The sequence below is a fragment of the Pistacia vera genome, unplaced genomic scaffold (assembly GCF_008641045.1).
Source record: "Pistacia vera cultivar Batoury unplaced genomic scaffold, PisVer_v2 Contig174, whole genome shotgun sequence".
NCBI lineage: Eukaryota > Viridiplantae > Streptophyta > Magnoliopsida > Sapindales > Anacardiaceae > Pistacia > Pistacia vera.
Window position 1 is genome coordinate 1,343,683 of NW_022195833.1, and position 15,134 is coordinate 1,358,816.

Here is a 15,134-nt window from a genome sequence, read left to right on the forward strand (position 1 = left end):
GGTTGCATAGATGAAACCGAGGTGCGAAATCGATTGGGTGGTACCTGAGAAGGCAGAAGCTCAAGGTCATAAAATTGGCTTACCTTCTCTTTCAAAGACTGGTTTTTGGCCTTGATGGAGGCGTTTTGGGTCCGGATTGCAGTGTTCTCAGCTTCTAGTGCAGCCACCTTATTTGAGTTCTACTGCATAAGGGCAGTCAGAGCTTCCAGTTTGGCCTGGAGGCCGGGGTTAGCGTTGTCAGAATTGTCAGCCATGGAAAGTTCCTATACGTAGCAGGGTTTGTTGAACCGAATGATTGCTAGAGGCCTCACGGTGGGCGCCAAACTGTAGACGTGAAAATCTACCTATATGGAAAGAGGGTCTGATCCCATAAGGTTGAAGCCACTAGCGATCTGCTGTACCTGCATAAGTAAAGAAACACACATGAAGCGACGAAAAACACCAGGGTGGTGTTTGCTGTAGGCACTCCGACGCTCAAGTCAGCAAGGCTGAAAGGCTGATTTAGTGAGGGCTAGGGAGTAGAGAGGTTACCAGAAGTCTAGTTGGGGACTATGACTACGGTTGTGATGTGGAGTTCTCAAGCTAGAACTTCGGGGTCTGTAGGTGTAGTATAATCTGCCTTGTGAGAGGGCTGGCCTATATTTAAATAGTGACTGTCTGGTCTCCCAATTCCACTAGGATTGAGCGTTCTTGTAGTAATCCGTTCCCTCTCGGGACATATCCTCTAGTCCCATTATCCCGGCATGAAAAAGAGTCTAGGTATGACCCTGACACGGACCTTGGAGGAGTTGGGGTTGTAGTGGGCTACTTTTACTTGTGTTTGAATAGGAATGTGATCTGTAGGTGACCATGGGCTCTGAATTCATTCATGGATCCAGGGAGTGGACCTGAACTAGGAAGCTTGTATCTGAATGGTTTGGGCTGACTGTACCTAGTATCAAATGGGCCTGATCCTGGTGAGTTTTAGATTGGGCCGCATCAGGATTGGGCCTAGAATTTTCCCCACTGTCAGTCCCGTTTCCATATTTGGGCCAAGGATAAATTTTGGCCCTAACACATAGATAATCTAAAAAAAAACTAAACATTAAACTAAAAAATTAAATATGTGTCACCAAGAATGCTTTACATACAGAGAAAGTCTTTTCACATTGTGAAGCCTTATAAATAAAGGCAAAATGAAAAAGGAGGATCATGGAGTGTACATAATTTTGAATAAATTATGAAAGAGATATGATTTCCCCCATATAGTGCCCGTGTGGTCCTGCACTGTGGCGTAATTAACTTAACATTAAAAAGTCTTATTGAGAAAAAGGATTTCTTCTTTTCAAGTAGAAGTCAATTAGACTAGAATCAAAGAAGTCATAAGTTAAAGCTGAAAAATCTCAATTAGACTATGAATTTTTATAAGTACAGTAAAACCTCTGTATAGTGATATTGTATATAAGAATAACTTTTATATAGTTATAACAAATTTTAGTCTCAACTTGGGGTAGTTATAAATAAGAATAAACTTACATTGTAATAATTTATAGTTTTTCTGATTCCCGTCTTAAGAAAATTACCTCCACATAGTAATAATTATTTACGAATTGCCAAAAAAAAAAAAAAAATACAAAAACAAAAAAATATATGCTATGTTATATCAAAAGTTTAAGATGAAATAAAATATTTATCTAAAATTGTTTGAGACAATGATTTATGCTTTAAAGTTGTTACCATATCTTTTAACTTACGGATACGTAATAACTCATTAGCATAGACACTTTTTTGTTGAAGCCAAAATACTTTTAGCTTCTTGGCATGTTTAGAGCTTCTTACCACGAAATTTTTTGTATTTCTGCATTATCATCCTCATGATTATTTCCTTTCTCTTCTTGTCTGATTGCAGTAGTGACTACTAAAATAATGAATTGAAATCCTAATACATACTACTAAAACGTGAATTATAAAATAAGAAATCAAATTTGTCATTTCTGTAATTACATCTATACTAAGTTATAACCTCCTTATAATAATAAATTAGTTGTATCCCACCATTATGATTATAGAGAGATTTTATTGTAATAATTCACTGTTTTGAAACTCAGCCTGGCCCAGCTCGGCCGGTTTAACCGATCGGACCATAACTCGGGGCCTTCTCCATTATTACATCACTTGAATTTTGCTCGTTGAAATAAGGCAAAATTTGTTCTAGAAAAGCAAAACCTTTACGGTTAGATCACAAGGGTGTGTTTGTTGGATTTTAAACCTATAGGGACTGATGATATTTCTCAAGGGTGTGTTTACTAGATTTCAAACTTGCTGGATCACCGATTAGACTTCTAGTTTAACTGGTCAAACCGGCGAACCTGGGACCCAACCCCTTGGCCAATGACACCTTGGTTCGGGTTTCAGAACACTGAGTAATATGTTAGAAAAAGTAAAGATCTAAGTAATATATTTCAAATATATATCCAAATATTAAAGGCCCCTCCACAGTAATATTTAGCTTTTCTTCTTACTGGCACTCACCAAACTTGAGAACACACATACCTTTTGGTAAACTTGCTATTTTTACGTGAAAAAATTATAGAACTAACCTAAAATAGTAAATGAATCAAGAAGGTGAAAAGGTGAGACATAAATGAATCAAGGGGAAAAAGGATAAATATGAGTTGTACTTACTTTATAATACAGAGAAGTCCTCTTCCTTCCCATTAGAAACAGTTATCAGTTCAAGGTCAATCAATCGGTTGCTGCAAAACACTCAAAGCGGTAAGCTTTAACAACAGTTGCATTTTCATTGATCTATGATATCATATAGGTGTTCAGCAAGAAATTATGACAAAAAGAAGGAAATTGCTACATATATTTTCTCTATAGAGTCTCTCTTCAAAGAAACAAATTTTTATTTTTGTGTTAAGAAGCCAATGTATCTAATTTATTTGTTCTAGAGTAAAATAGACCAATTTTTACAAGGTAGGAGTTTGATGACAAATACTTTTACCAAATATATTAAATTTTTTTATCTATTTTTTTTTTTTTTTGTCACTTAAATTTGTCTACTATTTGCTCTGTGATCTTTGTACACTACTCTAAGGGACAGACATAAAGAGAGAAAATATTTACTCAACAGGAAGTTTGAAGCTCATTGCAGAAACTCATATTTCGCTCACATCTTTACTTTGGTAAATTACTCGGATTTCTTAAATCTATTATTTTTTTCTTTTTTAATTTCATACGTTCAAGAAGCTTATGCATATATGTTTTAAGAAAAATGCTACGGACACCGATGCTTTGCACCAAATTTTTACATTGAACGACGTGTCCACTAAATCAGATGAGTCACGCATCATGTTAACAAATATTCTGCGAATGAATGGTTGTCCATCAAATATGAACGATCGTCCATTGTTATTGGATGGCCGTTCATTTGAAATGGACTCCCGTCCATATTATATGGACAGCCGTCCATCTAGAATAGACACTCATTCATAGTTTAAACTAAAAAAATTTGGCCTAAATTGTTTATGGACATCCGTCCTCTTATGAGGATGACCATCCATAACTAAAAGGACAGGCGTCCATCTTTTAATTTTAACAAATTTTAAGGGATGACTGTTCACCATTTTTGAATGGCTGTTCCTTAATTTTGGACCTCGTGATATTACTTGCTTTTACTAGATGGATACTGTTAGAGTAGATGCCCTAGAGCCAATCAATTATTGTAGAATTGACTCTTTGTAATAATGTTCATTAATCAATAAAAGGCATTTTATTCTATATCGCGTAAATCATTATTATTGCAATATGTATTGATATATGTCCTTAGAATGGTAGANTTTTTTTAACGTAATTCTTCGTTGTAATTTTGAACACTTTGGATTGAATACTCTTTTAGTGAGATGAACACTAGCACTTTATCTTATCAGTTTCTCTGCTTTTCCTAGGTCAGTTTTCTGTTTCTGGGCCAGTTCGGTTTTACTTGAGATTACCTTACTTATTTCTCAGATAACCCCAGTAAAATTCCATCTGAGCTGAGCTCATCCTCATGCCTAAATATCTTTTAGGAATCTAGTTCCCACAGTCAAGTGGTTATTGATGCCATAATACATCAACTTATAATTAATGTGCTTATTTTAGTATGCTCTCTCTGCTCTCTCCTCTCTCTTAAATCTTTATAAAGTACAAGCTTTTCTTTGTACATGCATTGACATTACTCAAAAGATGAACAACTCAGTTATTGGTAACTAATATTAACATTAATTTCATGTTGTAGGTAGGCATGTCAAGCGCGAATTCGACTATGTCTGGACAAGCATTTGGGGCAAAACAATACCACATGTTGGGAATTTACTTGCAAAGATCATGGATCATCAACTTTACTACTGCTACATTATTGACGCCTGTGTTTATCTTCTCAACTCCTATATTCAAACCAATTGGTCAGGAAGAAGATATAGCAAGTAAAGCAGGAAATATCTCCCCCTGGTTCATACCTATCATCTACTCTTATGCCTTTATGTTTAACATGCAACAGTTTTTACAATCCCAGCACAAAAATATGATAATTGGATGGCTATCCGCCGCCTCATTTGCACTTCATGTTCTTCTTTCATGGATCTTCGTCACCAAATTGAACTTGGGGATTTCTGGCGCAATGGGTGCCATGATCATAGCAAGTTGGTTAGTGACAATCGCACTGTTCTTGTACATCTTCGGCGGCTGGTGCCCTGATACATGGAGAGGATTTACATTAGCTGCTTTCACTGATTTGTTTCCCGCAGTAAGACTCTCAATATCCTCAGGATTGATGATATGGTTAGTACGTATATATGCATCAAAATTTAATTCCTTCATACAAATAAATTCTCAATTAATTAAATACATATATCTAAACCCTTATATGATGTTTTTGCATTTTATGCTCAATAGCTTAGAATTATGGTACAACGCTGTTATAGTCCTACTGGCAGGATATCTGAAAAATGCCACAATTGAGATTTCTGCCTTCTCCATATGGTAAGTTATTTCCATATATTCAATTACAAATTCTGAATGTTATACAAATTTTTTAATTTTCAAGTAATGTTTCATGAAATTGCCACATTAGAAAACGCATTGAGTTTGGGATATGACTTGATATTACTCGTTCCATGTATGTTTACTTGTGTTTAAGATATAAATTAATATGATGAAATTATACTAAATCAAGTTGACTTAATTTGTAGCGTCAATATCATAGCTTGGGAACTAATGCTATGTATGGGCTTCGTTGTAGCTTGTGGGTGAGGCTTCAATTTTACTAAAATCCCAGTTATCATAGCTTTTTAAACTCATACTTATATATAAATATTGATGGTTACTTGATAATTACAGTGTTCGTGTTTCAAATGAATTGGGGAGTGGAAATGCTAAGGCGGCAACATTTTCCATCAGAGTCAACTTAACTACTGCAATTTTGATGGGAGTATTTTTTTGGATAATGTGTTTAGTGTTTGGTAATAGAATTGGCTACATATTTACAAGTGATGAACTAGTAGCAGAAACCGTTTCAAGTCTCTCTGCCCTACTGGCTTTCTCGGTTTTTTTAAACGGTGGTCAGGCAATATTAACAGGTATGTTCTATAATAATTTGATTTTAGTACAACAATAACTGATTTCCTGACCTTCTTTCCCCAGCCCTGGAACGACACCAAAAACGTTGTCGGTAAATGTATGTAGTTAGTGACGCTGTGTTGTCTTCTCCGACGCCCGCTGGTGCGTCTCTGAAGACAGGTTTTTAAGTAATGGTATTTCCAATTTTTTCTAAGCATTCTGTTTAATTTGTTAATGCAGGGGCTGCTGTAGGTTCCGGCCGCCAAACTATGGTTGCTTATATTAACATTTGTAGCTATTATTTTATTGGCGTGCCTGTAGGAGTTCTTCTTGGATATGTAGGTAATCTGAAAATAAAGGTAAGAAGCTCTCTTATCTTTTTCAAATTGCTCTTACTATTAAGTCCATATGAGAGAATTCTACAATATCTTCACTTTAAAATGATGGTTTACTTGGACAGTTGATAATACGCTAAAGAAAGTTGTTGATTCATTGACAGGGTATATGGATTGGGATGATTGTGGGTGTTGTGATTCAATCACTTGCTCTTGGCTACATAACCTCAACAACTGATTGGAATGAGCAGGTAAGATTAACTCACCAAAAAAAAAAAAAAAAAACTCAATTCTAATAACATTTCTAAATAAATGAATAAATGTGTGTAGGTTTTCTGGCAAATGATAAGACAACAAAGAAGAAATTATCGACGAATTTGTAAAATATATATATATATATATATATATATACAAAAAGAAATTACTGACGACAGTTTGTAATTTTGAACACTTTGGATTGAATACTCTTTTAGTGAGATGAACACTAGCACTTTATCTTATCAGTTTCTCTGCTTTTGCTAGGTCAGTTTTCTCTTTCTCGACCAGTTGGGTTTTACTTGAGATTACCTTAGGTGTGCTTGGTAGTTTTACGGTACGGATTATAAAAGTAAATCATCATAATGGTTTTGAGGGTAAATTACTGTAACGGTTTTGAGAGATTTTAGTAACGGTTTTTAAAACATTTAACCTATGTTTGAAAGTTTATTTTTCAATTATTCTAATAGTTTTTTAAAATGATAAATTTATATATATATACGCCCATAATAAAAACCTAACAAAAAGTGCAAAATATCAACTCTGAGTGTTTTTTCAGCTTTCGTAATCTTTTCTCTAATGAGATTAAGAAAGAAAATTACAAGTCTGATTCTTCACAAGACGCACCACTACCACCTGCTCCTGCTCCGTTACCACCACAGTTGAAACCCCACCTTGAAAGATCTGATTCATTGCTTGCTAAACATAAACAATCTACTCCCATTATTGTCTGTCGTAAACGCAGTTCTGTTTCTACTAAACCTTCCACTTCTTCTACATTTGCTCGACAACAACAACAACAAACTGATGACAAGAAGCCGCCTGCTGATATAAAGCAGCCCTCTGTAGAAAGAAGCAGCAGCTTGTTGAAGGTCAAAACAGAAGAGAAAGCTGTAACGACTGGTCCAAGAAGCTCCAGAAGAAGCAACATAAATCCAACAACCAATACTAATAATACCACTCTCCTCCTAGTAACAAAAAACAAAACGCCACCTCAGGTTCAAAAGCTGGTTCAGGTTCAGGTTCTGTTGATAAACAAGAAACTCCGATAGCAGATAAGAAGAAGAGTGAGGGATCAAGCACATTTATTCTGTGACCTTTTTTTTAGCAGCAAAAGGATTATTAATCGTGGAAAGGGGTTTTTTTGAGATAAAAATTAAAAACCAGTCAAAACACCCCAATTATAAACCCTTAAAAAATACATTATACTGGTTTTAAGGGGTTTTTAAACCAGTCAAAATCAGTCTATAAAAAATCTGGTAAGTAATGGTTTTTAAACACCTCAAAACCAGTCTAATTAAAAACTCTCCAAACCAGTGGAAAAAACACTCCCAAGAAGAACCTAAGGGTTATTTCTCAGTTAACCCCAGTAAAATTCCATCCGAGCTGAACTCATCCTCCTGCCTAAATATCTTTTAGGAATCTAGTTCCCACACTCAAGTGGTTATTGATGCAATAATACATCAACTTATAATTAATGTGCTTATTTTAGTATGCTCTCTCTTTTCTGTCCTCTCTCTTAAAACTTTATAAAGTACAAGCTTTTCTTTGTACATGCATTGACATTACTCAAATGATGAACAACTCAGTTATTGGTAACTAATATTAACATTAATTTCATGTTGTAGGTAGGCATGTCAAGCGCGAATTCGACTATGTCTGGACAAGCATTTGGGGCAAAACAATACCACATGTTGGGAATTTACTTGCAAAGATCATGGATCATCAACTTTACTACTGCTACATTATTGACGCCTGTGTTTATCTTTTCAACTCCTATATTCAACTAATTGTCAGGAAGAAGATATAGCAAGTAAAGCAGGAAATATCCCCCTGGTTCATACCTATCATCTACTCTTATGCCTTTATGTTTAACATGCAACAGTTTTTACAATCCCAGCACAAAAATATGATAATTGGATGGCTATCCGCCGCCTCATTTGCATCATGTTCTTCTTTCATGGATCTTCGTCACCAAATTGAACTTGGGGATTTCTGCGCAATGGGTGCCATGATCATAGCAAGTGGTTAGTGACATAGCACTGTTCTTGTATATCTTCGGCGGCTGGTGCCCTGATACATGGAGAGGATTTACATTAGCTGCTTTCACTGATTGTTTCCCGCAGTAAGACTCTCAATATCCTCAGAGTTGATGATATGGTTAGTACGTATATATGCATCAAAATAATTCTTCATACAAATAAATTCTCAATTAATTAAATACCATATCTAAACCCTTATATGATGTTTTTGCTTTTAGCTCAATAGCTTAGAATTAGGTACAACGCTGTTATAGTCCTACTGGCAGGATATCTGAAAAATGCCACATTGAGATTTTCTGCCTTCTCCATATGGTAAGTTATTTCCATATATTCAATTACAATCGGAATGTTATCCATTTTTTAATTTTCAGTAATGTTTCATGAAATTGCCACATTAGAAAAACGCATTTAGGTTGGGATATGAAAAGTATTACTCGTTCCTGTTGTTACTTTTGTTAAGATATAAATTAATATGATGAAATATACTAAATCAAGTTGACTTAATTTGTAGCGTCAATATCATAGCTTGGGAACTAATGCTATGTATGGGCTCGTTGTAGCTTGTGGTGAGGCGGTTCAATTTTACTAAAATCCAGTTATCCTAGCTTTTAAACTCATACTTATATAAAATATTGATGGTTACTTGATAATTACAGTGTTCGTGTTTCAAATGAATTGGGGAGTGGAAATGCTAAGGCGCAACATTTTCCATCAGAGTCAACTTAACTACTGCAATTTTGATGGGAGTATTTTTTTGGATAATGTGGTTAGTGTTTGGTAATAGAATTGGCTACATATATTACAAGTGATGAACTAGTAGCAGAAAACGTTTCAAGTCTTTCTGTCCTATGGCTTTCTCGGTTTTTTTAAACAGTGGTCAGGCAATATTAACAGGTATGTTCTACAAAATTTCATTTAGTACAACAATAACTGATTTACTTCTCTTCTTTCCCAGCCCTGGAACGACACCAAAAACGTTGTCGGTGAAGTATGTAGTTAGTGACGCTGTGTTGTGCTTCTCCGACGCCCGCTGGTGCGTTCTGAAGACAGGTTTTAAGTAATGGTATTTCCAATTTTCTAAGCATTCTGTTTAATTTGTTAATGCAGGGGCTGCTGTAGGTTCCGGCCGCCAAACTATGGTTGCTTATATTAACAATTGTAGCTATTATTTTATGGCGTGCCGTGTGGAGTCTTCTTGGATATGTAGGTAATCTGAAAAAAAGGTAAGAAGCTCTCTTATCTTTTTCAAATTGCTCTATATTAAGGCATATGAGAGAATCTATAATCTTCACTTAAAATGATGGTTTACTTGGACAGTTGATAATACGCTAAAGAAAGTGTTGATTCATTACAGGGTATATGGATTGGGATGATTGTGGGTGTTGTGATTCAATCACTTGCTTTGGCTACATAACCTCAACAACTGATTGGAATAGCGTGGTAAGATGAACTCACCAAAAAAAAAAAAGATAACTCAATTCTAATACATTTCAATAAATGAATAAATGTGTGTAGGTTTTCTGGCAAATGATAAGACAACAAAGAAGAAATTATCGACGAATTTGTAAATATATATATTATATATATAAAAGAAATTACTGACGAAATTGTGAAAGAAAACTAAACTGTTTTAACGAGAGAGACAAAATATGATGAAAGTTAAGATTGGTGATGAAAGAAATCAAATAGGGAAGCATTAAAAGTGCTTTCAAAAGATAAAAAGGTTCTTATATTCTGATTTAATTTTTTAATTTTTTTTTGCTATTTGGTTGCAATTTAAGGGGGGATTAAAATAATAGCAGTAAAAGTTGTTTAAAGTGGCAGAACAATTTATTTATTTGTAATTTTAAAAAGTTTTCTAACAGCAAAAATAACTCGTATTAATTACTTTGTTATTACACTCTTTTCTGTCATTATTATAATATCTTTTTGGTAATCTAAATAACTAACAGCACTTAAAAGATTTTATGATTAATGTTATTTCTTTCTCCAGGTGAACAAAGCATCAGAACGACTCAATATATTCAAAAGACCTTTGGAGGAATCAAATGGTGATTACAATATTGTTAATGAATAGGGTTTTACTACAATTTTAAACAAGGATGTTTAAAGTAGCCCACCTAACCTGTGTTTCTGTAAGGTAGTTGTGTTTGGTTAAAAGAACAAAATGTATAAGAGGCTCAGTTTTGATTTATGGTAAAATTTTAGTCAGCTTGTTCTGAAAGACAAAGCTTAAAAGAGGCTGTTTACGTCTTAGTTTATCTAGATTATTATTACATTATACATATAGAGCTTAACACTCAATTTATTTACATTGATGACTTTGGCATCCTGTATTTTGTACATCAGTCATCAGCTCTATTAATGATTGGACTTGACATGTCATGTAAATAAATTAAGTCAATGTTCCTCCACGTTTCTGGTCTCATGCAACTTGCAGAGCTTCAAATACATATTCAATTATGATTTATGGGTGAGAGGAAATTGGTGCCAAGTGCCAACGAAGAAATAGGTGAGGCCCCAAGATTTTTGTTTCCTCAATTAACCTTCACTTTTTTTAATTTTTTTTTTTTAATAGTCGGAGGTGTCCGGGTTAATTTGCATGTTCCTTGACTAGTCTCTTGGGATCTTAGAATTACCGACTTAGTATAAACTCTAATAGTCACCCTTATTAGCAGTCATGATTACTCAAACTTGGGTGATCATGTAAATTAGATCTTCATTTACTCTTTTACTATCAAATCACTTAATAGTGATTAACATTCCTCCGCTTCCTTATTCGTGAGAACTCAAACATTTCTACTTTTGTTTTGATTGAAAAGGTATAATTTTATTTATACTCACTCAAGCACGCAAATGACATTAAGATTAATTTGATTCATAATATACACCTAAAATTGAGGTGATTATTTGTGTTGGGTGTCTGTCGCACTAGTCAGTATATTATAGTCACCAAGTGATGTTAAGATTTTATTGTGTCAAGATTCCAAATTTATAAGAAAGATAAGGGTCAATTTTGTAAAAGAATTTTTACCCTTTAAAAAATTACTTCCTTTTTGTCTTTAAACTTTTTTCCGCTTTAGACACGAGCCTTTTCTTGCAAAGCATCAATTGATTTAATTACCGACGTTAATCCTATGTTTTGATCATCTAGAGAACTTCTTATGAAATACTTTTCATTAGAAAATAACATAGAATTAATCTCTAAGTTTCTCCCCCTTAAGCACAATGACGCCTATATGAAAGCCTTTCTCTAAACTACTTTCTAGAATTCTAAGATAGAGTAAACGACATTTTCTCACCCAAGATTTCGCGAATCTACAGTTTCCACCCCTGGTTTTATAAATTCCATTTCTCACCCTTATATGGACAGAAATCGTTTAATATGACAGTCGAAGGGTCAAATAGTCATTTGCACAACATCAAATCCGAAATAAAAAAGAAAATTCCAAATAAACCTCCACGTCTCAAATTTCTCTGCAAGTACCCTCCCCATCTCAAATTTCTTTCACTTCTCTCTTCTGAACCTTCATTTCTTTCCTGTAAACTCCTTCCTTTCTTTCTTCTCTCCTTCTCATCAAATCACTGTTACTCTTAACATCAATGCCAAATTGCCAATCACAAAAGCTAGAATAGGAACAAAACACTATCAACATTGGCCCAAATATCAATATCAATCAAAACATTGATGAATCCCTAGCACATACCCATAATTTCATCTGAATGAAACCATCAAACACATTAAAATGAGGTAATATAATGTTTCAAAGGAAAAATCATTTTTGGAGAAACCACGAATATTAACCATCCATATTAAAGCCCAAACAACACAAAATTCATATTTCTGAGAACCCACCTTAACAATTCAATCAACAATCTCTTTTCTAGCCACCAAGTCCAAATCAGGCCGCCGCGATTTGGCCAAAATTCAATCGTGACGAGGCCCTCATGCGGCGACCTAAACCCACGCGAGGGCCAATCAACCATAGAGAGAAGGAGCGAAGAAAGAAAGGAAAGACTGAAGAAGAAAAAAGAAAGGAAGAAGAGAAGAAAGAAAGGAAAGAGGAGGAGAAAGGAAGGAGTTGATCGGAAAGAAAGGAAGGTTCAGTAGAGAGAGAAAAATTGAAAGAAAGAGTGGCAAATAAAAGAAATAATAATGTGAGGGGAAAAAGGAAATTTAACTTTAGTGGATTGGTGGTTAAAAAAGTAATTTATTAATTTATTTTAAGGGCAGTTTGGTAATATCATTTTCTATATTTCATTAGAGTTCAAAAATTAGTAATGGTATTGATATAAGGGTGGGAATCTGAAATTTATAAAACCAGGGGTGGGGACTTGTGATTTTACTTTACCTTGGGTGGGAACATGTTCTTTGCTCTTCTAAGATATGCAAAACCTAGGTTAAAAGTATGTATTTATTAGCATGCATTACATGTAACCCTAAGTCACTAACATGTTTAATGACGATTCTAACATTTTCTTAATGAATAAGAATAAGAAATAAACCCTAAAACGTCTATTGTTTTTTGTCTTCTCTACGATGAGTTCAATTCTCTCCAGCAAATGAATAGAAAACTAAGATTCACTACGGCAAATATATTTTCACTATAGTGAAAAAGCTTCAGGAATTTGATAATTTATAGTAAAATTATTCAATAGAATGAATTTCTCTATACTTAAACAGCTTGACAACAATTGGCTTTAATCAATCAATTTTAGAAATTCTTCTAGAGCATATGCTTTATTTACATTATTTATAACTCTACATATACTTTTATTTAGGCCAAAATTCGATTGCCCACCCTAGGTTTTGTGAAATTACATTCCCACCCCTTGAATTGTAAACTACAATTTAATACCCAAAACTTGACATCGTTAAAGATTTGACCGTTAAATATAAACGAAAGAAGGGCATAATAGACATTTTAGTGCTTTGAAACCTTAACATGTTAAAGTTGTCAGGCCTAAGGGAATGTTGTGAATTATCTATATCGTACATTTTTAAATAATGATGGTTACTTAATAATTAATGTTCGTGTTTCAAATGAATTAGGGACTGGAAATGCTACGGTTGAGACATGTTCCATCAAAGACGTTGTTTACGTCTTAATTTTTATGGATGACACTTTGTTGACGAGAACTTAGACCAAACGAAATGTTTCCACTCAAGGTTTAGCGAAATGACAAATTCCCAACCCTGTTTCATATACATATTTCATATTCTTACCTTTAAATTAACAAAAAATTGTTTAATATAATGATTAAATGGTAAAATGATCATTCCAAATCCTAGATCACACTCCTCTATGAATGACCACCATTGCCAATGTGGCCGCCATCAATTTTTCATGGATCCCTGTCGGATTTCTCACCCAAATCGACAGGATTCATCACCCTCGACTAAACAATCAAACTTCGTTACACAACCAAACAATCAATCAATGAAATCAAAAGAAAAAAAAACCCAGAAAAATCACAAACGAAATCACCCAAATTGACAAGATTCATCACCCTCAACTAAACAGTTAAACTTCCTCACACAACCAAACAATCAATCAACGAAATCAAAAGAAGAACCTAGAAAAATCGCAAATAGTAGTCGTGCACAGGTGGATTGTGGGGCATCGACGGTGAGTGATGATGGCTGGATTGGGGTGTATGGAGGTGAGGAGATGAGGGGCTGGGTAGTTGTAGCAATGTGTGCGTGGTGAGGTCGTGTGACAATCATGATCGATTGTGTAAGGACGACTGAAGTTTGGCTTTTGCGACGAACAACGTTCGACGAGCTACTAGACGTCGAGGTGATGGGGGGCCAGTGATGCTGGGGTGGTGAGAGGTAGGATTTTGGGCGTCGGAATCGGTTGGAATTTGGCTTGAAAAGGAATAATCCTAAACATAGCGACGACCAGTGATTAGTGGGAGCAATGTAGCTGAGCTGGTGTAATGTAGCAGTAAGGTATTATGTGACTTATGCAAAATGAAGTTTGTGAACCAGAATTGTAGTTACTGTAACAGTTGTCCTGTAAAAGTTGTAGTTGAGTTGGTGTAATACAACAGTAAGGTTTTATGTGAGCTATGCAAAATGAAGATTGACAAACTGGAATTGTTGTTGTTATGAATAATTGCAGTTGAGTTGATGTAATGCAATTGTAAGAGTTAATGTGAGCTGAGAAGTTGTAGTTGTTTTGTGTGAGGAAGTTTGGACTGTAAAAAACTATAAGTTAAAGACAGTAAAGTCAAGTTGTAGGTTGTAAGAAGAGGTAGAAACATAAAGTGTTTATTTTAAGGGGAAATGCTGAGATGAGAACAACAAGTTGACAAGGTGTATGTGAATAATGGAGTAGAAATTTAGGATGAAGAAGTGTTTAGTTTAAGGGGAAATATTAAGCAAAGGACAATATCTGAATTCTAGACTTTATATGCAAAGTTGGAGAGTCATCTGAGTATAGTTGTAAGTACAGGTATAAGTCGAGTTGAGCTTAAGCTTGAGTGGCTTGTATCAACAGGCAAGCTGAGTTCGAACAGCCAATGCTTAGCTCGTCAGGCTCGTGAGCTTTAGGGAGCTCGAGGGTATATTTGAACTAATAGGAGGCTATATAATTTATAGTTTTTAAAATGAGCAATGCTAGTTTTACAAAGACACATACAAAGGGGGTATACAAAGACAATCTTCATCCTTGATTTTCATGATTTCTCTCTCTCTCTCTCTCTTTTTTTTCTGTTTTTTCTTTGTTTTTTTTCTTCTGGATGATGTCACTTTGTAACTCTCTTTGTATGGGTCTTTGTAAGGATAGCATTTTTCTTTTAAAATTGACGAACACACCCTAAAAAACTCTAAAACCCAAACCCACCATTCTTTTGTGCAAAGCCATCGCCCCAACACTATTCTCCTTCACGTTGCAAAGCCTCACGACTGTGTGACTAG

The 15,134-nt window shown here is 34.8% G+C and overlaps 1 protein-coding gene and 1 pseudogene across 1 annotated transcript; both read left to right on the forward strand.

The window, feature by feature from the left end:
* Positions 1-2,591: 2,591 nt before the first annotated feature.
* On the forward strand, positions 2,592-5,693 carry LOC116126026 (annotated as a pseudogene).
* Positions 5,694-10,444, forward strand: LOC116126027 (protein DETOXIFICATION 38-like). The gene is made up of 4 exons (XM_031411721.1): positions 5,694-5,757; positions 5,818-5,936; positions 6,077-6,163; positions 10,203-10,444. Exons 1-4 carry the CDS (start codon positions 5,694-5,696, stop codon positions 10,284-10,286), a joined length of 354 nt encoding a protein of 117 aa, XP_031267581.1. The 3' UTR covers positions 10,287-10,444.
* Positions 10,445-15,134: the final 4,690 nt, after the last annotated feature.

Coding starts and splice junctions, on each gene's coding strand:
- LOC116126027 (XM_031411721.1), top strand. CDS start 5,694: ATGTATGTAGTTAGTGACGCTGTGTTGTCTTCTCCGACGCCCGCTGGT. Junction 5,758..5,817: donor TGGTGCGTCTCTGAAGACAG/GTTTTTAAGTAA, acceptor TTGTTAATGCAG/GGGCTGCTGTAGGTTCCGGC. Junction 5,937..6,076: donor TAGGTAATCTGAAAATAAAG/GTAAGAAGCTCT, acceptor ATTCATTGACAG/GGTATATGGATTGGGATGAT.